The 22580-nt window shown below is 41.6% G+C and overlaps 1 protein-coding gene across 2 annotated transcripts; it reads left to right on the top strand.

Moving 5' to 3' along the window:
- Positions 1 to 2024: 2024 nt before the first annotated feature.
- LOC133975250 (lysosome membrane protein 2-like) lies at positions 2025 to 22187 on the top strand. Of its 2 annotated transcripts, XM_062413158.1 has the most exons (13): positions 2025 to 2479; positions 9119 to 9276; positions 10378 to 10525; positions 10696 to 10887; positions 11020 to 11111; positions 11664 to 11783; positions 15294 to 15472; positions 17748 to 17866; positions 18336 to 18409; positions 18512 to 18563; positions 19152 to 19304; positions 19469 to 19510; positions 19777 to 22187. In XM_062413158.1, exons 1-13 carry the CDS (start codon positions 2357 to 2359, stop codon positions 19885 to 19887), a joined length of 1563 nt encoding a protein of 520 aa, XP_062269142.1. In that variant the 5' UTR covers positions 2025 to 2356; the 3' UTR covers positions 19888 to 22187. The 2 variants fall into 2 exon arrangements, with proteins under 2 accessions (XP_062269142.1, XP_062269143.1); XM_062413159.1 differs by lacking the exon at positions 19469 to 19510.
- The last annotated feature ends 393 nt before the right edge of the window (positions 22188 to 22580 follow it).

Below are 22580 nucleotides of genomic sequence, written 5' to 3'. Positions count from 1 at the left end.
GCTACAACCCATTAAATTGACAATGGGTGTGTTAGTGTGCGAAGGATCAAGCATTGACAATGTCAATAATATTGGCTCTACCAAGGCGGTTCGGGCACCGAATCTAATTCTGCTTAGGCCCCCAAAAAGGCTATGACCTGCTCTGGTTGCACAACATCACTTTCCACAAGAGCAGAGTGAAGTGTATATTACAAGAGAAATGGTCAGATTCATTGAATCCAACAAAGACCCACTACAAACACGACTTTCCAGTAACTTGAGCCTGTAATTTGGAGGTGGTTAAACTCTACGTATATATCCTATTACATCAGTCATTGTTTCCTTGCACAATGGCAACTGGAAGTGATTACATTTTCCTGTTATGTTTAACATAAGTGTGGTGTTTACACACAGCTGTTTTAGGCTAAAGACGCCTACACAATGCAAACTACAGGAGGAAATCCTGAGACAATAGGCATATTTCCTATAGCCTATTTATAAAAGAAAATTAGGACAGCAGATGAAAAGAGCTCTTGATTATTTTTCAATTGTTATTCTTTGAAGTTATGGTCAGTAGGTAGCCTATATTTTGTCTGTGTTTTGTCGTGTATGAGTTGAGTTATTTGCACTGTGGCTATTAGACAAAACACCAGTGGTGTATAAAGTACTTGAAAGACATACTTGAGTAAAAGTATGATATGAAGTATAAAAGGAAAATGCCTTCAGTCAAAGTCTTAAAGTAGCCCATTTAAAAAGTTTTCATAGTAGGCCTACACAGAAACAAAATATTCCAAAATGGTTTTCTCCAGGCTTAATATCTATATATATATAGATATAACAAAACATATAGATATGGTGTATAAATTAAAAATTGTTGAACCCCAGATGCTGAGGTTCAAATAGTATTGGACTCATATTCAGATTTGAATTTGTAATGAGTAACTAGGTGTCCAATGTCGATGTAACGGAGTAAAAGTATATATCTTTTCTTTCAAATGTATTGGAGTAAAAGTGGAAGTCATGATAAATATAAATATTGTGTCTGGGTTTGGCCTTGTCCACTCTACACCACCTGCTGAGCACCAAACAGCAGACAGATACAACGAGTGGTGTATTTAGGTTTTTAAGTCCCAGAGAGATTTACCTCTGTGTTTCAGGGTCGATGACACCATGTCGGATGTGTTGCGTTGTTTCACTGATTCACCTCAGGGCTGTGTGGTTTGACCTTTATACATTCTGCTCACCAGCAAAAGCAGAAGTCCCACAGTATACAGCTGACAGGACTCATAGTCACAGGTTGACCCTGATGGAATATCCTCTTCCAATGAAGCCAATGGCTGCAGCATTATGACTTGACTTCCTATTAACTTATTACAAACAAGATCAGGTCAGGGTCACACTGAGTCAAATTGGCCACCATTGGTATTAAGCCGCCTGATCTATTGTCTTCAAGAAAGCAGTTTTAAAGGCTCCTTGCACCTCAGAAACAATGCAAAGAGAAACTCTTACCAATGTTTTATATTTTACAAGCCTTTAAGGTAACCTGTAGTTTTTCTGAGGTTCTTAACCCTAACCCTAACAATGGAAATACCTCAACACTACTCTTGAGTGCAGTACTTGAGTAAATGTGCTTGATATTTGGAGTTCCTCAATGTGGTGTCACATTTGTCGCACATTTAGCAGCATGTGATGACACATCAACTGTGAGCCAGATCACTCTCTACTCGACTCCCACTGCTTCCTTGCCTTGACTTGTGTGTCTGCCCCCCCTCCATGCTTGACCTCATACGAACTTTGCAAAACAAAAAAATCCTCTTGTTTGCACCAGACCATGGTCCCAGGTGCAGAGCCATGAAGTTTTGGTCTCACAAAATGTTGCTCCTGCAGGCGCCTTAATATCCCATAATAACTCCCCACATGAGTGACCCAACCTACCCCCAAGCCCCCACCACATCACTCCCTCAGCACACTGGTCTGGACCAATCAGCGCTTCCCTCGCTCGGCGGGAGGGTGCGTCTGTAGGACCGCTACAAATACGGCGCGGCTCTAGTATATGTATCGCTCACGCGCTCCCGGGGGTCGCCACTCGAGACGCAGAGTAGGGACCGCGTGGTGCACGACTTCGTTTTAGAACCGAGAGAAAACACACGCAGCCGTGCGCGACTCGGGAGCTACTCCAACAACTCCCATCGGCACTTTTCTTTTAAAGCGGCTCCTCGGACAACACTGGCCAAAAACTTTATTTCAACTAAAGAGCATCAGCGGGGAAATAAACCAAGAGCAGAGCTGTTCACCCGCAGCTTTCTCGAATCGGCGTCTGAGGACTGAAGACAAGTCCTCCTCCGTCCTCTGAGGGTCTCGTGCAGCACCTGCAGCCATGACACGGAGGTCCTGCGCGATCTACGCGGTGGGGACCATCTGCGCAGGTCTGCTGATCACGGGCATCGGTCTGTTTGTGTTCCAGACTTTCCGCACGGTGATGCACAACCGACTCAAGAAGGTAAACAAACAAACAAACAGACAGACAGACAGACAGACAGACTGATAAAGTTCACCCTCGTGTCTTCGTGACGTGTGCAGGGGCAGTACGTGTGACTGCTCTCATGCATCCGCTCTTCCGATGAAGTGAGAACAAGCTGAGTGTGCGATTACAGACTGCTGAGAATGATGAGTTCCTTCCAAATGACTCTTTTAAACAACAGAGCTTAAAACAAGTTTTGAATCTTAAAATGTCTTCAACCAATTAAAAAATCTAAAGTATGGCTCAACTTTCTGATAAGGCACCATTCATAAAAGCTTCATAGGCTGTAATTTATAGGGTTATTAACGCTGATAACTAGTTTATCTCTCGTTAACAAACAGTATTTGAGTTACCAGGTTGAAAATGGAATACATTTTGTTCGGATAACACTTACAACAGTGCTCGAAGACACTTTACAGGATTACAAATAACAGTAAGCCGATATAAACAATCATTATCACTCATTGAAATATAAGATACAGGTCATAATCATATTTTAAAGCAAGTTTGGGAACTCCACTGTATTCTGCCGGTATTCTACCAGTATTCTTTTTTCTCTATGGAGACCATAGGACTGGTCCATATGGCCGAAAAAAATCTAGTTATAAAATCTGAGGTCGATCAATTATGTTTTAGTCAGGTTGTGTCTAACACATAATTGGCTAAAGCTGACACATAAGTCAGGTTTTGCCATTGTTAATAAGCCATTATCAGCAAAGTCAGTCGCCTATGAGGGTTCTACAATAGCCCATCAATCCTGTATTTATGAACTTTAATAATCTGTTTACATGTTGATTTTTGTGCAAACAGGTTCTTCTCAAATCCACCTGGAAAGCCAAGCATTGCATATTACGTAGTATTTACATATGTTGCCTTATCAGACGGTGACACGAAAAGGTTTGCACCTCACCCAGTCACACCATGTACTGTTTGCAAATAACTAGGTTAAGCTGGAGGTGTGTGGCTGTACTAGTGCCAACCTCTAACGCTCACTAGGATACAGAGACGTTCGATCTCACCGGATATCTTCACTATTGATCAGTCAGCCGGTTAAAGTCTTTACGTTTAGACGGTGAAGATTTAGGAAAACATGCCTCTGGCTTTGTGGAGCTGCAGATGACGTCTTGTTGTGTTCAACTAAATCGAAGAGTAATCAACTCGTAATGAATATATGACAAAGGAAGTAAGAAATTCTTCTAATTGTAAATGGTTTGTATTTATATAGCGTTTTTCTAGTCTTGGTTACCACTCAAAGCACATTTTTTTCTATGAGGGGAAATTAGGGGTTCAGGATCTTGCCTAAGGACACTTCAGTACGCAGATGAGGAAGACTTGGATCCAATTGCTGACGAGCGCTCTACCCTGTAGAATCAGAAAACATGGCCAATTAGTTATTTTCCTTTCCCAATTAACTGAACTGATTTGACCAGAAAATACAAAAAAAAGTTGATTATTTTGTGGGAACATACTAATCGGGTTGATGAATTGCAGCAGCAAAACCAACTTGTCAGTTTATTATAATTAACTATCTTGTAGTTCTGCAACTGTGTGTTGGGATTTCTCATTGAACTTGACAGTGTGTTGCTCCTACAAGTAGCTCAACCTCCCTCGGATGGAGGAGGAAAGGTCAAGGGTTCAGTGACCCGCACTGTGCAGCCAGACTTTCTCTTTCTCACACTTTGATAACCCATTTAGAAACAGTGCATCTTTCAGCACAATGCGTGACCTTGTGTTGAAACACTTCCTCTGTTCCCAGCAGACGGTAGATCCAGGACTCCTGATGAGCCAGTGGTGTGGACTTCTGCCCTCACTACTTGTCATTATAACATGAGTTGGTTCATAGTCATATTCCAAAGCTAAGAATAAGCAAAGGGCTGGGTCAGAATTGCTTGTTTTGGTATTGGTTGGTATTTTTTACCACATGTCAAAAGAAAAAGCTGCTGAGTCGGCTGCTGAGTCGGCTGCTGAGAGCAAATCAGCACATCCCGAGAAAAAGACTGAGTTCCTGTACTCATGGGGAGTTTTTGACTACGTCCCTGTAACGTCATGCATCAAAGATGAAGTTTGAATTAAGTCAGGCTATGGCAGGATTTACAAAGCCTCACCTTAGCTGCTTTCAGATACGCCCTGAAGTCTGGACATTTTACTGGGGGAATTTCCTGGAAAATATTATTTCAGTGGTATCTGAAAGCAAAGAAATATTTGAGTGGGAGTCTGTAGCATATTCCCTTAGCTGATAGATATCCATAGCACAGTTACAAACCAAAAATGATATGTTAATATGCAGCTAAGATTTTCTCGAGCATAGGTATAGATCATGATGACATGTTAATATCTTAAGGCGCCTTGAATCTTAAGTTCAAACCTTTAAGTATTATCTACAGATGTGTTCAGTGTGTTTCTCCTTGTCTGAACTGTCCTTGAACTGCCTATGGAATAATCAGAGGAGAGATGGTTTGCAGCGGATCCTTAAATCTTAAGGTACGACACATTCCCAAATTTAGGCAGAAGGCCCGGTTGTGTGACATCATTTTATCTCTAGGTTTGTAGTAAGCAACACCCCTATAAAACGCCTTGCCTTGCTGAGTCAAGTCGGATTTTCACTATTCGGCCTGTGTGATTTCTCCGGGCACACCATGGTGCCCGTCTGACCTGTGAAACTTCTGTGTAATAAATTCTGTTATGCTGCAAGTTCTGGGTCTGCGTCTCCTCTCTTCAAACACCGACCTCAACAAGACCCTGCTGCTGGAAAGATACGATAAGTGCATTTGAGAACACAACAGGAAAACGAGTGGCCGTGTTCAAGACGTTTCTAACACCACAAGGATGTAAAACTGAAAAATAACTGAGAGAAAAAAAAAAAGAGATTAAAGAGGTTTTTGCTGATAAGTGGTTGATGACACGAGGGTGAATTTGATGCAGTCGTGGCCTTCTGCTCAGCTGGTCACTGATTTTAACCTGGTGAACGGACGTTTGAATTTGTTAACATGAGGGCTCTCTTGCAGGTCTCACTCTTTTCTCATTGGGCCCGCTCAGTTTTATCCTGCAGCTCTCAGTTCCTCCAGAGGTGCAGTAATCAATGAACGTTTGTTGCATCAATAAACATGCAATGGACCCTTCTGTTCACTTTGTATTGTTTCTCATTCACAGTGCTTCTAATTGTTTTATTTTAACTGTTTCCTATTCATTGACCTGCATTATTTATTTCAACTTGTAAAGCCCCTTGTAACTGAGTTTTGAAAGGGGCTCTATAGGTAAAGCTTATTATTGCTATTACTATTTCAAAACTAATCATTGTAAATTTCAATCCAGAGGTTTCCTGGATTTCCAGTGTTTTAGATAGGGAAGTTATCGTTCCCAGAAGGTTCAGTTAACTTTGATAACAGAGAAAAAAAAATGCGTTGTTGGCCTGTATTCAATATTATCATATGGCACACCTTCATCCTTATTTTCCTATCAAACCGGCCTAGTGTGTATCAAATGGCTTTTATCAGAGGCTTATTGACTTTAGAGGTCAGGAAACGTATTCTCAAGGTCTTCCTGGTCAGGGAGTTGGTGGTAATGCTGAGAACAAAGCGACTTTAAGAAAACGTGACCTTATAGAGATGTTTACGGACAAGCGAAAACCTTCTTTTAATTCTGAAAATGTTTACATTTTTTCCACATTTCTAATGTAACAATCTGAATCTGGCAACTTAACGAAGAAACCACCTGGACTGGCGTAAGATCCCCCGACATGTGTTCAAACGTGATAAAATGCTGCTGATGTCACGACCTTCACCTTTTTGAACATGTCATGCTGTTGAAGTTCATGCAGTGGCAGGCAGCAGTACAATCTTCAACATAGACAAACAGTTGTTTTATTCTGCATGTAACCACGACGTGTGGTTGATTTGATCATTACTGCAGTTTATACTTTGACAGACACATAGGACCAGGTAATCAGGTTTACACGAGGCTCTCCAGTCACCAACTAGTAAGTGCTTATATCACAAACTAGTTAACAAATTCTTCCATCTCATTATTCCTTCTTGCTAATTACATAGGTTATGTTTTTGTTTGTTTGTTATTTAGTAGGATTTTTCGCAAAAATAGCTGGACGGATTACCACGAAACTTGCTGAGAGGATGTGGTTTGCGTCAGGGGGGGAAACATAAAAATGTTAGTGCGGATGCAGCAAACATTTTTTTTTCTTTCTTTAACGTTGAGACAATGTGTTTGTAACGTTCACCGATTTCCCAGGATATAATAAATGGATCTTGATGAATAAATCAGGCATGTTTATAGATATATCGGAAAGAACCCGTTACATCTTGTGCTCGATCCAGACCAGTCATTTTTTACACATTTTCTTCAAATTGTAAGATGATATTTTCATGAATTTCACAGGAAATAATCCATGATATTTATGAAGTGTGTGAAATTTGGTGCAGCTTGATCGAATTTAAGATGACGGATGGACCTTGGCGAGGAATGAGCTCTACTGTTTCTACATAGTTTAAATCTACAGGGTCAGGGAAACAGGATCTAGGTCCCAAGCACAGAGTTGTGAAAGTAGTTTCCCTCTCTCAAGAGTATTTATTACATGATAGTGTCAAAGTCCATTTTGTATATATATTACAGCCGTATCAAGTTACTGCCTTATCCCGGTTGCATCAGTTTGAAGGATCTCTTTCACACTGCTTGGTTTATTGGGAAAGTGTCTGGATTGGCAGCCACTATTATGAAAACGATTTTTGCAGAACATATTACACCAAAAGATGCTCTGGGTCATTTAGACATGGTGAAAGAACAAATTCTTACAAAGAGAAATAATGCTTTGTGCCAAATTTTGCTTTAAGCTAAATGCTTATCGCAGCATGCTAACGTGTTGACAATTTCAATGCTAAGATGCCGATGTTTAGCAGATGTTATGCTAACTATCTTAATCGTTGTTGCCGTGCGAACAATTAGTGATGAGCAAATAAACACATTGTGACCATGTCCATTTGTGTAATCCTCATCTGACCGTGACTGTCTGTCCTATTTTTCATCGCATTCAATTATTTTTGTAATTTCATTCAATCGCCAATGATTTTTTCATTCTGGTCCAAACTGTTGTTATTGAGACCAGCCCGTTTCGAGAATGCAAAGCCTGTGCACCACGACCGGAGGATTTGAAGAATAGCCTCTTGCTGTTGCCAGTGTTATTCACACCTATGTGTTAGCCCGTCTCCACATCAAAGAGGTAGCATATTGTATTTGTTTATTCACCTGCTACTTGTGTTTTCGTGTGGGGAGTGGTGTAAACGCTGAGATGAGAGAGTTTCTCTGTTCCTGTTTTCCACGCGGGGTTCCGTGCAGCGTGCTGGGCGGCTTGCCATGGCAGGCCGAAGCCTAAAGAGGATGACATAGAAACTCCACGCTGTCCCTTCCTCTATCCAAGGTGACAGCTTTATTGTCCTTGACTACTCAGCTAAACTTGTGTCTCTGAATAAGTATGAGGGAACCCGGAGGAGGAGGGGTCCGCCGCCCCGAACTGATGGCAACCATTGGTTGGCTGTCTCTCAGGGGATTGTTTCATGTCTAGATCTCGCTTTCAACTTTAACACAAATCCGACACAATTAGGCCAACGCCAGATATCCTCCTCATGTGTCTTGTTGCTCACGCCAATACTTGCCCCCATCTTGCGTCTCTCACTCCCTGTTTTCCAGAGTCTCGACAGATTCCTGCAGGTGAATCAGGGCGTCGTGGACCGGAGGCGGTGAGATCTGTGGAGACACAGAGTTTGTGGCTGCGCTTCACTATCGGGGGCCTCATAACGCCCGGTGCTGAGGAATGTGGCTCAGATGATTAGGGTCGCGGTCCCGTGCAGCCAGTGGGCACGCAGCTCTCCACATCACATGATTTGTCGGTGCCCCCCCCCCCTCTCCAATGTAGCCCATTGTCAGTAGCAACCACTGACAATGCCACTGTGAAAGGGTCTCCCCCTAATACCATTCATGTGTGCAGCCAATGCGTTTGTCTTAATCTCAGGCAGCCTCTGCCCTCCGTGACCCCCCCCCCCCCCAAGGATGTTTTTGTTCCATGGCTTGTTTTTACTCGGAACAGACTGTGGAGACTCCAAACTCAAAACACGTGTTAGCTCTTCACCAAGATTTCTGCACCTTTTTAACACACCATCGCTTAATAGGGACAGTGCGAAGACTTGACAAATGCAAAAATCAGTTCCAGCCTACAAATTAATCAACTTTCCTTTTCAAAGGCGTTCTTCATTGTTAGTGATCTGATGCAAAAAATCCTTGAATGACCTTAACTGGATTTAAACTGCCTTTTTATCTTCCCATCCATTCATTGATCCTCTGCTGCTTATCCAGCTCCAGGTTGTGGATAAATAAATATCAGTCCCCTATCTTTCATCTATATCCATGAAGTATTCTCTGGTAAACCATCATCAAAAGGTGAATGGGTTCTTCCTTGAGTGATGCCCCACCCCACCACAACACTAAACAGAAATTGGTTGTGTTTTCTTTTACATAAACCGACGAACCACCAAACAAACAGATGAAAACACGAGTAAACTCCTGTTAATGCTGCTGAATTAAATGGGCATCAATATTCTCTTTACGTTTTAACAGGAGCTTATTTTGGTTGAGGGCAGCCGTGTGTTCGATTCCTGGAAAACCCCTCCCCCTCCAGTCTACATGGAGTTCTTCTTCTTCAACGTGACCAATGTGGATGAGTTCCTGAAGGGGGCCAAGCCAGAGGTCACCCAGGTCGGACCATACACATACAGGTAGGAGGCGAGTGCTCACCACTGCTCACGCAGAAGTCTCACCGGCTCACATGCGTGTCTCTAGTGAAATTTATGGGTTTCAAAATCTGTAACACGTCGTCAAATATCAGTGGTTGCATGGGCGGGAGGTGATGATCTTCGCGGGTCAGCCACCAATTCCACTGATTCCTTGGGGATCACTGTAAGATAGATATAAGGCCTCAAAGATAAGTAAAGAAAAGAAATGGGTTTGCATAATTTCAACAGCACATGTTCCCAAATCAACCCGTGTAGCTCTTTTATATATATTCTCTCATGTCTTCTTGTTTGGTTCACATCTGCAACAAGCCATAAAGCCTCCTGCTCCTCAGCTGCTGCTTCTTTTGCTTCAGCTTTTGTGTTCTGTTCGGTCCCTATCCGAGCAGACAGCTGTGTATCTATGGTATGTTTCCCACATCCTGCTCTGTCTGTCATGTGAATCCTTTCCCCAGATACTTTATTTATAGGTTTTGAGGTTACAGAACAAATAGCAAAAACAGAAACACTTAAGTAGTACAGTCACACCGGACCCCCACCCTCAGGACCCTGGTGGAAAAGAAAACCAAAAAAAAAATACTAGATATAAATAGGTTGCTGATATGTACACGTCATCTCTTTTTTTTTTAAATAAATGTTATATATATATTTTTTTATTTATTGAATTCTTTCTACTTTTATTAGTTGATTAATGTTTTAACGTCTACATACATTTTTTCGTTTGTTAATATTATACATGGTATTTCTACTTATATTTATTTTGAATTATTGACATATTTTTACATGTATTCAGGTATTTCTGTGTCCGTATATCATTGAGTTAGACGGGCTTAACTCCGTCTAAAGCCTGATTGGTTGCAGCCATGTGATCATCAGGTCTACTACTCCTGTCCGGAGTTGGGTGGCATTCGGGAGCTTTTGCCTTTAGCTCAGTATTATCAGCAGCTTAGCGAAATGAAAGTTGCTGCTGCTCAGTTAAACCTAATGACGCCTGTGATATTAACCTAAATTCCTTTTAACTGCTCTGTGACGGGAGCAATTCGAAAAAAAACGTAATGAATCGGATGTCTTGTTGTGTTTGCACAGGGAGTACAGGTACAAGGACAACGTGACTATGGTGGAGAATGGCACGAGGGTGTCTGCGTACAATACCAAGAGCTTTGTGTTCCTGCGGGAGAGGTCGGCTGGGGATCCAGCTGTGGATCTCATCACCACGGTCAACATCCCGGCGTGGGTGAGTCGTGACACTTAAACAAACAGAGGAAAGTGCACGTCCAAGTGGGGGAAAGTGGAGTGTGTTTTCTCTTACGACGTGCATGATTTACTGCATTTTGTTTCCTCAATCCCACGTCGCCCTGCATTAACATCTCCTGCACCACTCTGCGCCGTTTTTCCCGTCTGCAGGCCGTGATGAACAAAGCGTCTGTGAGTTTCTGGAAATCGTCCATGGCGAACGTCATGATGAACGCCGTTCGATCTGGCTTCTTCACCAACCGCACCGTGGATGAGCTGCTGTGGGGCTACGAAGACCCCCTGCTGGTCCGCGTCAGCGCCAGCGCACCTGAAGTGGGGAAGGTCTTTGGCCTCATGTACAAGGCATGTGCACCGACACAAATAATAACAGCTGATCAACCCCAGCTGCACTTTTTTTGTCATTTTCTTCTTTACGAAAAAACGAAGATGTATGTAGTTTTTTTTTAAATGTCTTAAATGTTGTGATCTATCCAGAAAAACGGGAGTAACGACGGGGAGTTTGTCTACCACACCGGGGAGCAGAACTACATGGACTATGGCCGGGTCCAAACGTGGAAAGGCCAAAGGTAGAACTGTCGCACCGTCGAACAAACACGCTGACGATACTTCACTGGGTAACCTTTGGGTTTAAACCTTTGGGTTTCTCAAATCTGCTGCTTTTTGCCAGTTACAGCCGAGTTTGTTGTTTGTGTGGGCTGGTAGCACAGAACACAGGACGTCCTAGTACTTGGAATGCCTTAATAATGTCTTTTAAAGTGACCCTTGCGAGCCCGTTTTGCTGTCTCAGTTCCCTCGGCTTCCGTTCCCCTGCAGCAATTCTCTTCACTACTCCTGGGAAACACTTTTGAGATAAATACATCTTTCATTAGCAGAACATTGTCATTTGCTGTTACCAAGATGGGGTTGATAAGAGGGAGTTTTACTTTTACCCTGATAAAAAAAAAAAAACCGTTGTCGCTTTACAGAAAGTGTAGATTTCTCAGAAGCATTTCGCCAGTGCCCATTGAGAGATACTCTGTGTCAACTCGATGCTTGTTTTAACTGCATAAAGATTCTCCTGATGCCGCTTTTAAAAAGACATGAGACGCTCACGCTTGTGACACAATGTTGTTCTGCAGCCAGCTGACGTTCTGGAAGACTGACGACAGCAACAGCATCAACGGATCTGATGGAAGTGCTTTCCATCCCCTGCTGGAGAAGAATGAACGTATTTACATCTTCACCCCGGACCTCTGCAGGTAAACCCCAGCACCACAGTGTCTCGTCTGGGCTCACTTCAACATTGAAGACATTCAGGTCAAAGTAATAAGCCTCCAGTCTTCCTAGCCACGTGAGCGATACACTCCTTGGACTTTTCCCCTAGCGCCACCAGGAAACCTGAATTAAAAGTTTTTCCAATACTTTGATTTACGACCGAATCCCGTCAGAATAACTGTGCTGTTTTGCGCTAATTAGCCAATGAGAGTATGCAAGCTGAGACATTGAAAATAGTAAATCATAACCTACTAAAAATCTGCAATTCAGGAGGATTATCCATTAATATAAGTAGCCAGCCCATAGACTGTATGGATTTTTGGGGGATATGATGCATTGTTAAAAATTTGCCATTTATTTGACAGGGAAATGTAATTTATCCTAGATATTTTCCAGTTTAGCCATAAACTTTAAGATAAATATCTATAAATAAAAAAAGAAAACACAAATACAACCGAATCTATCGAAAATAAATGCATAGAAATCGTTAAAAACATGAAATCACATCTTTGTAAAGTTTGTATTGATCATGGTAAACACAAATAACGATAATAATAAACTACACTTTCTTGTGGAGAAAACAACATAATGACAATATTTGCAACAGCTGTCACATTTTTTATATTTTGTTATAGCATAAAAAGTTTGTTATTATTATAGTTATTATTAAGTTATATTAGATATCAGTTTATATTAACAAATATAAACAATATAAATAGCTCCCGGTAAATCTCATATTGGCCATTGATCGGGCTCTAGTGTTTCCACTTGCATTGTGTTTGTCCTGCTGTAACCTCTTGGCCCATATAAAATGTTACCTGATGGTGTGGTCATAAGTTCTGAAGTGATGGCTATATCTGGTACACGACCTAAACTAAACACATTTTGGACTGTCCCCAACAGAGCGGGGGGGGGGTCATATCTGGTATGGTATGTTCAAAGGCTTTGGATCCCAGGGATTCTAATCATAACATCCTGCTCACTTACAAACAGCTCCACAGGTGACCTGTGTTTCCTCACTGACGCTTTGCTGCCTATATTATAAGGTCTTATTAAAAGATGGAACATTTCCAGTATACACAGAACGGAAAGGCTGACAGAATGAAGAAAGTGGCAGTTAAGAGTTAATGGTTGCCAACAAGTGCATTACGTGGGAAAGAGAAGCTGGAGAAGACTCTGTCCTCGAGCAGCTGTAACAAACTATTTCCGTCATGTTTTTCTTGTGAAGTGGCCTGAATGCATCCGCCCAGTTGTTCAAATGTGGAATTTCACTTCTCAGAAGGACCTTTTCCCAGGCATGTTTAGCTCCAATGCTCTTGAGGACAAGGATATCTTCAACGGAAGCTCGAAAGTTAAAGAGAATGCGACTCACAGGGCAACTAACGGATGAATATTTCCTTTGGGTTATGCTGTATTTCGAAATAAGTGGGCAGGCTTTACTGGTGTTTCTGCTGATGATGAGAGCCTCTATTTTAGAAATTAACCTTGACCTAAATAAAATAGCACCGTGTGGACATCTTAACCTTTTTATTGTTTTAGCATGGAAAGAATCCATCGGACTGGTTTTAGCCTTTGACGCGGATTGGACGCGTGTCAAAAACCCCTCTCCCACATGCTTGCTGAACTCTTTCACCTAGTTCTCCATCGCCTGGTGGCTTCATCACTGTTGTCGGTGTTACTGGACTAAAGGCAGAAGGCAGCTTCCCTGTTTCCTGTCATTTTCACCATTATCTGAAGAGTTCAACGGAGTCATGTGTGCTCACCCCTGACACACACACCTCGACACGGGGATTTTCCGTCCCTGTAGGAGCAGCGTTGAAACATGTGTTTAGCTTGATGACATCTGGGACTGATCTGCAGGACACATAAGGTGCTAGAAGAATTTGCGTCTGTGACCATGTTACAGACAGCTGAGACACAAACCTCAGATTTTTGACTTATTGCAGACAGGTGTCCTCGCTCTAATAGCTTTTGCCACATGTAAATCTTTTTCATGTAGGCGTGATCTTTTTCAAATGTGGTTTTCAAATTCAAATTTATAGGCGCCTGATTGATTTCACAGAAGAAACAAGAGCAATAAAACAGAAGCAAGGTTTTAATTCTCTCATTCAAAAAAGAGAAAGTCAAAACAAACAGCACAGACTCAGGCGTTGTCCACACTACATCTTTTAGAACAGACATTTTCCCTCTGTTTTAAAACAGAATCTGAGTTCACCCGACCTTCAATATACTAAATATCTCCATCCAGGTAATGTCATAAAAAACTGATTAAAATCGTTCAAATGAGCATGTTATTTACTCAGCTGCAAACTTTTAATTCAACCTTACATTTCACAGAGCCACACGGGGCACATGCAAAGTATCGATTTCCAAATGCTCTGTTTTACATGATACATTTACATTTACATGATGAGACAGATACACAGAAACCCTTGTTTTTGGAAAATCTGCCATTTGGAATGTTTCCAATGTGCTTCTGCTCTAATGCAAACTTTACAACTGTAGATATTACTCATACTACTACATTTTTACATCTCTCCCCTGCCCCCTTGCACCTGTCTGATCTGCTGGGCTGTTCGGAATCTTGGCCCCCACACACTGAAGGGATTTACGTCCCAGAAAAAGCATGTTTTTGTTTTTCTGACATTACCTGACAATGTACGTCTCTCATGCCCGGCAGCACAAGGCAGAGGCCCTCCGTCCTGCTCCGGTGAAGAGACACATCAGTCTTTTGAGTTGGCTTCTCCAGCGAAGGTCAAGGGAAAGGTCTTTACAGTATTGTTGCACAATTGGTGGGCTGCGTTAGCCAAGACCCGAGTCCTCCCCGCCAGTTGGCAGACGCTGTATAGGCCCCTTTGTTCTGGCTGAGAACCGTCGGGATTCTCTTGACAGGACAGAGCAGCAGATACCCAGCACACAGCTCACAGTAATGGGACTCTGTTGGAAGCTGTAAAACACAGCAACTTAAAAAAAAAAAAAAAAATTGTATTCCCACTCCCAGTACAAAAGGAAAGTTCAAAATCAACCCACACTATTAATTAGGTATTTTAGAGTTTAGAACCCCCCCCAACATGATTTCATCCATTTTTGTCTTTTGAAAGTCAGTCATATGTCTTTAGTGTTAACAGAGGTGCTTTGTTCAAAAGTTCCCTTTCTTGTGATTCACAATTTGTATCAATAAAAGTGCAGAGGTTAACTGAGTAAAACTATTTACAACAGGGAAGTTCATTTCAGGAAGCGAAATGTTTCCAAATTATTATAAATCATTTCCGAAAAGACACATATTTCAACACAAATCTAATAGAGTGTTCAATGTTTTTCAATTCAGAGTGTGAATGGCATTTTCCATTAGCAACTCATGGAAACATAAAAATCAGAAAAGTGCCTTCTTCAGGATAAGGTCAATAGTCAGATTATTGGTGTCCTGCTGTTAAAATGCCTGCAGGACTATAAAAAGCATGTGAATTAATCTTTAACTGTTGAACTGTCTCCAGGTCGATCTACATGGAGATGGAAAAAGAAGTGGAGGTGAAGGGAATCCCGGCGTACCGCTTCACGCCACCGAGTTCTGTGTTGGCCAGCAAGGAGGAGAACCCGGCCAATGAGGGTTTCTGCGTCACCCCTAAGGAGTGCCTGGGAACGGGCCTCCTTAAAGTCAGCCCCTGTCGGAACGGTACATGTCAGCTTCTACAAAAATATTTTCTCTCTATCGCACTTCCACACACAGTCCCTGTTGACACAACTCAGGATTTATCTATTCCCCTCTCTCCCTTATCTCATGCATCCTACACAAGACCAACACAACTTTACTTTGAAGCTCCTTAAGATCCTTGATAATTGTTGTTCCTTCCTTTTTATATTTTATATTTTTAACCGATAACTAGGGACACAGTAGTTCTTACATGTCCTCCTTTAGTCTTTCTCTCCTGCTTTCACCATTGCTGCTAATACTCCTTGAGTGACCCATGTGACACAGCTCTCTCCACACCTCTGGCACCATCTGACCATGACTGGCCTGGTAGCCGAGGGGGCGGTAAGCCCTGTCACCTGATTCTGGCCTGGTATATGACCAGGCATTGTCTCAGTGGCTCGCAGTTGTCCTCAGGTTCCCTCTCATAGACCAGTACTAGCGCTTTGAACATGTTTTCTAAATGTACTTAAAATACTGAATAATTTTTTTTTTTAAATGTATTTTATTACCTTTGTAGGACCTTTTTTACTTTGTTTGGGTATTAAGAGAAACTTGAAACGTCTTATTTTCTGGTGTCGAATAACTGTTTTGTTTTGAACCTGAGGACAAATCGACAAGTGCAAACTAGTCATTGCAGAACAGCGTGAAAAGATTGTTGACGGTGATTAGAACAGACGTGGTGCATTAGTGCGTGCGAGCTGAATTTCATGGCGTAATGAAACGAGAGGAAAGCAAAGGCTGCGGTTCAGATAATCATTCATGAGTTAATTGGGTTAAAAAGAGGCGCAGGCACTGGTAAACTTTCAATCAAAAATAAAGTCCCAGTGCCGACCCGTAAAGATCAAGACCAACATGTTGGATCTAAAGAGTGAGGAAGATTTAGTGCGGCTTTCATGTGTTTAGGAATAAACACAGTGATTAATGGCGCTGTTAAGTACGGCAGTACAAATATGTGCATGTGTGCGTGTTTGCCCTATGTTGACCTTGAAGGTCGTTACAGGAACAACCTCTCAGTTGACTCCGGGTGTCCAATGTTTTTGTCGAACGTCAGTTGCCAAACACGGGAGCAGGAAAACGCTCACCTCTGCCCCACTTCAACAGCACCAGCCCCACCACCGCGTAACTGTGCCACTGTCTGACCCTGCTGTCGCTGCACACACACACACACACACACAAAGCTGGACCACAGTCCATCAGAGTTACTGAAGTCCAAAATATGCACAAGTGGAATTTCACCAAAAATGCCTTCATCAAGCGTACTGTTGCTTATCGCGACCAAGACAATGGTGTCGAAATACAATTTGTCTCCGGTCGACGTTTGGAAGAAGGAACTCAGCAAAGTTTACAGGAGTCATTAATTAGTTTTGTGACAGAACCGGGGAGTTATGTTCCATTTATGTGCCCATTGTTTATATCCATTGGAAGACTGACCTGGAGTCACCCGGCTCGTGTCCTCAAGATGAAGGTCAGTTTATATCTCGTCATCTTATCCCGGGGACTCTCTTTGAGGTCTCTCCAGTGTCCGGATAAGATCAGCAGGAAGCGTGAAACCTTTGCTGTCAGATAGGGACAGGGGAGGATTTGAGCCGCTCCGTCGTAGTGTTTATTCTCCGTGAGACTGTAGATTAAGGCTGTCAGTCTTCTCTCGCCATTCCAATCTCCTTTCTTATTAGTTCTATTGTGGGAGTTCTATTAAAATTGAGAGTGAACATGATGTGTGAATCATACCATCGACCGTGCACCTTTCAAAAGAGTTGCAATGTATATATCCAACGAATATGTCCATACATCCAGTGAAGTGCAGTTTTTTCTCGTGGCCGCTCTCTTTTTCTCTCTCTCTCTCACATTGTGTGTATGATCCCTGCTTTACAAATCAGCATATTAACTCTTAAAGACTGATATTCGTAACGATATAATCACTCTTTCCAGGTGAACCGTAGAGATCATCTTAGTATTGTTGGGTGCTACGTGATGATATGTATGTTGACAAAAGAAGTCTCACTGATAAATATGTGAATTAGCCAAACTGACTGTACCGTGAGGAGACATCTCACGTCCCTCCTGTCACATTTAGTTTTTCATGTCTCATCAAACCGCAATTAAAGACGGGGCAAAAGTGTCACAGAGGATGAAGAATGCAATTTGTCAAAGTCGACGACGTGAGTTTTGTTGTGGCTCGTGAAAGTCACTTTCGTTTTTTTTGTTCATCTCAGGGTGATATTGTGTCTCCTCTAAATTCCCTCTCCTCCTCACGCAGGTGCCCCAGTAGTCGCCTCCTTCCCCCACTTCTACCTGGGAGAGGAACGATATGCGGCTGCCATCAAGGGGATGTCCCCACAGAGAGAGCATCACCAAACGTTCCTGGACCTCAACCCGGTAAGGTCAGCGGGCCGCAGGTGGTCAGCGTCAGGAGCTCAGATTAGTAACATTCCTGCATTTAGATGCACTGCTACACCATCTAGTGGCATATAAGCGTTACTACATCATCTGCATTGTTCTCATCAATATCCTCATTTTACTCTAAAGACTGTTTGTAAAGATGGACAACAAACAAATAAAGCCAACGTGTCTTGATCGCCCCCTGGTTGTTGGTTACAGTATAGGTCATGATCCATACCGAGTGCTACTGCGTAGACTCCAAGTGCACAAGATGGCAGAGCTGGTAACATGGATACTTAGGCTTCTTTTCTGAAAAATGGGAGGAAGATGCGTTGTCCATCTTTGTTTGCAGTCTGTGCTTGACAGTCAAATAAACTAAGCACATGCATACTCTCATTCTGTTCCACTACTACATTTTATTAAGTTTCCTGTTTTGTTTCACATGCTTATTATTATTTGCCCACAGACCACCGGAGTGATTGTACGTGCAAACAAGAGAGCACAGATCAACATCTTGATCCAAAAATTGTCCGGATTCCCGTGAGTAGCTGCACCCAAACACCAGCCGAGCACTGTTAACTCTGTGTGTGAGTCTGTGCTGTTTGATGTATGACGGCGTCAAACTCCTTTCCCTCACAACAGGAAAACAAGAGGCTTCAATGACACAATCTTCCCTGTCATGTTCCTCAATGAGGTAAGAGACATCAAATAAACTTAATAACACACACACACGTGTGTCCTCTAATTGCTGGGACATCATCCTTTAGTTTTTCTATTCTTATGCAGAAAATTTTAAAGTTATCACTTGGACTCAATGATGAACTGGTTAGATTTCAGAGGTCAGAGGTCACAGTCTCGAAAAAAATTTATGTAGAACGAAACTACAGTGGTTGCCAGAAATGTACAACCACAGTATGGTTATTCTAATTGTTTCTAAGTGTATTACTTTTAAGCTTATATATTTCTATTTTATTCTATACTATTTCATATTTATTCCGTTCTTATTTACCTGTGTTTATTCTGAAGTTGGGCTGCTGTAAGAACCAAATTTCTCTTATAGGAATCAGTAGAGTAAAGGATTTTCTGATCTTATCTTATCTTCTTGTTGTCCAGACTTAATTTATCGTATCATGTTGTGTCCTGTGTTATTTTATCGTGTTGTGTTTTGTCCTATCTTATCTTATCTTATCTTATCTTATCTTATCTTACCTTATCTTATCTTGTCTTATCTTATCTTATCTTACCTAATGATGCATCTGTGGACTTGTCTTTTAACACACAGAGTGTGGTCATAGACGACGCGTCCGCGGCGAGAGTACACAAGCTTCTGAGTATTGTCAAGGTAGTGTCCAACTTCCCACTCATCATCGTGGGCCTGGGTGTCATCATGTTCTTGGTCCTCGTCGTCCTCCTGGTCATCGACCGCAGACAGAAGGTACCACACCTCTTCACCTCATTTCACTTTAACGACTCACACTTTACTGGCTTGGTTTCTAATATGCAATTAGTGTTCATTTAAGTGTCACTCGTTCAGTTGCTTTAACCACACACTAATGGCTCCGTGCATGTGTATTTGTCACTGTGTGTGTCTCTGTGCAGAATGAAGTTAAGCGCATTGTGTTTACCAAGGCTCAATATGCTGTAAGTTACTTTGCTTTGTTTATCTATATTATTTTCTGCCTAATTGAAACTAATGTCTAATTTGATGTATTAGTTATGTGTCTTAGTGCAGCTTGAATCCCATGTTTCAGTTTGCAGACAGACGACTATCCATGTCTATGAAGCTTTTCAAGGACATAGACTTTTTTTTTATTATCTCCAAAGCTCAAGTGAGATGAGAGTTCTAATGTTGCTTTTTTTTCATCCTTGATCTAATACGGTTTGTTATTCTCAATCTAAAACTACAGACCTCTGCTGAAGAGGACACCTCCTACTCTCCGGTCAACGACAAGGAGAAGGACGATTCCCAAAATGGAACCTTTATTGGTTTGACAGCGAAAGCCGACCCACAAGCCTGAGCAGAAGGAGGGAGGGGAAGATTAGAGAGAAGCTTTGTACATCGACAATCTTCACTGTTACAAATCAAGGTTTGGGGTTTCTGGAGAGAGAAAAACAATCCACCATGGAAAAAACGTCAAAATCCTTTTTATAATTGGAAATCTGTTTGTTTTACTTTCGGGGCCGGATGGGGGTAGAGGGCAGAAGATAGTTATAGTCTCTATATATAGACTTTATATAAAGATAGACGACATGACGGCTCCCCAGAAACCAAGCCAGAGCTTCTTGACCGGTGGCTGCAGTGTAGGTCATAAATCACCGCCTCCTCCGTATTAGTGGATGTGACATTTCTGTCATTTTAGGTCGTTCATATCACACTGGTGTTTGTTTTGCAAATCTTTTCTGTTAAGTTTGGTTTAAATTTGCTATTTGACGCTATAAAATTGGTTGAAACATTATGATTGACAGCTGAGACTGACTGATCAGTCGAGCATGTGCTACTGCAGCTCTCTACCCCCAATCGCTACTGCGCTGTTCTTATCCAGGATATTTTGGCTTCATTTCTGGATAGTGGGAGAAAGGGGCGACACGTTATCCATCTTTATTTGCAGTCTATTTTCTGATACCTACAGTGGCGTATGTACTTAGTTTTACTCATAGAGAACTGCCTAAGGTCTAGGACTCAATCCTGGGTGTGACAGGCTACAGTACTTCTCACTGTTGGGTTTTAATCAGTTGCTGATTGCGTCAAGTTCTTGACGACCGGCTGCAGTCCTGATGGAGAACACACACGCTGTGTCCGTCCTAAACAAACGAGACCCGCCCTTTATAACCCGAGGCGTGGGATGATTATGTTTCATACTGTAGCCTCACCTCGTTCTCTGTTTGCCAACATTTGTTTCTTGTCTTGCTCTGAGCTTTTACTGACTGACTACACAACAGGGCATAGAGGGGGATTTGGGACCACAGTCATGAGATCCAGATTGTTTCGTTTCTTGGGATATCATACCTCACTCTCAGGGGGCCTCTGCTTTGATACCGTCACAGCAAGAGAAAGGAGAAACACAGGCAGCACGTGTTCTCTGAAATCAATCCAGTATTACTATCATTCACTTTCATTGCAGCCTCAAAGTAACATTTGATTGGCTCATTATTATTTTATCTATATGTGCGTTCTACTTCGTTGTAGCCGTACTTGAAAAGCCCTTCGGAGCGCGGCGTGTGTGTGTGTATATACAGTCTAAGATGTCCTGAACTGCTCACATTCCTCTCACTGTATGATGGGAATGAATATCAGATAAAACGCTGTATATTTTGGATACTTAAATATTTTGGAAAATAAGACATCCTTCTCTTTTTGTTTGTAAATGTTAGTGTAGAAATGTGTTGAATGAAGGATGTTTTGAGTCAGAGCTTCACATTTGTCTCCTAGTGCCATATCACAATCGGGATGATTCTGAATTTAAGTGTTGATGCTACAGTATTGTACAATAGCTGTATCAAAGTGTAATTCAACTTATTATCGTTTCATGGAAATGTGCTTTTATGATGCTGTTGTTGTGGCCTTACTAGTATCTCTGGTGCTGAATAAGACACTCAACCCTTTTTAAAATTGTTACAGGGTTTATGAAGGATGCGGGCGCTTCCGTGTGTCCAGCCATAGCAAGTCAAAAAACGTGTGATTGATCAATATTAAGAAATGCTGTTACTGTGCCTTGGAAACAATCAGTGTTACTGTGTCACGTTTGCCTTTATGGTTTTCACATATTCTGAGAAAAAGAGTTCCTACATTTGAACTGTGATGGGGTCCGCGTTTATTTCTGCTTCTTCTTATAGTTGGAACATTTTCTAAACAAGTTACTTCAGCTGCAAACAATAGTGGAGAAGCTGTAAAATGTTTCACTTAGAGACTTTTTGCTTCCTCGAGTGATTATACTGTTTGGTGTGTACTTAAAAGTATGCACATATTAAAACTGAACGAGAATAGAATTATTTTTTTCGAGTGCATAAAGTAGTTTAATAAATTCACATGAGTAATTTTGATGATTAAAAAAAAAAACAAAAAAACAAACACACTATAACTTGATATTAATGTAGTGGTGAAATAGGATGAGTCATTTTTGCTACACAGATAAAAACCAAAACAAAGGAAGCAGAGTACAGCTTGTACACAGCAATATTTTGTGCCATACTTCAGATTGTACTTTCAGAAATGATCCAGAAAATCATGTGTTGTTCTGATTGTCAGCCATTTTTTCAAGCTTTGACTGTTAATACCGTTTAAACTGTGTGCACGAGAAATAAAAGTAGTTTCAATAAATGTGTGTTTTCATCATTTATGCTCATTGTTGTGAAGATAGCCGTTAGAAATCCATATGATTACATAGGAAAGGTAGTGAGAGATACTTGTTTAAAGTCTTTACTGTATTGTAATGATATAGTTTAAGTCATTTTTCAAGTAATTATAGATTTGATCAAGTTTCATCAGCTCACCTGAATCAACATGACATGTCGGACATTGAACAATTCCCAGCTTCAGCTTGAAGTCCTGTCTACATGAGCCTAAACAAAGATGTGCTACACACAGCACAGTATTGCACCATCAGACATTCTCTACTGCTGCACAAGTTTGATTGTGGATTCATTATAAATGATTTCTGTGATTAAGGGCGGTTTAAAAAAGGAGCTGGGAAATGGAATATATTTGAAGGTT

This window comes from Platichthys flesus, chromosome 19 (genome assembly GCF_949316205.1).
Source record: "Platichthys flesus chromosome 19, fPlaFle2.1, whole genome shotgun sequence".
NCBI lineage: Eukaryota > Metazoa > Chordata > Actinopteri > Pleuronectiformes > Pleuronectidae > Platichthys > Platichthys flesus.
Note: the sequence above shows the minus strand (reverse complement) of the source record. Positions and strands in the feature narration are given on the sequence as shown.

Bases quoted from the DNA above. Each gene is read 5' to 3' on its own strand.
- LOC133975250 (XM_062413158.1), top strand. From the start codon at position 2,357: ATGACACGGAGGTCCTGCGCGATCTACGCGGTGGGGACCATCTGCGCA. The intron at 10,888-11,019 runs GCATGTGCACCG...TGATCTATCCAG, and splicing joins TCTTTGGCCTCATGTACAAG to AAAAACGGGAGTAACGACGG. The intron at 11,784-15,293 runs GTAAACCCCAGC...AACTGTCTCCAG, and splicing joins TTCACCCCGGACCTCTGCAG to GTCGATCTACATGGAGATGG.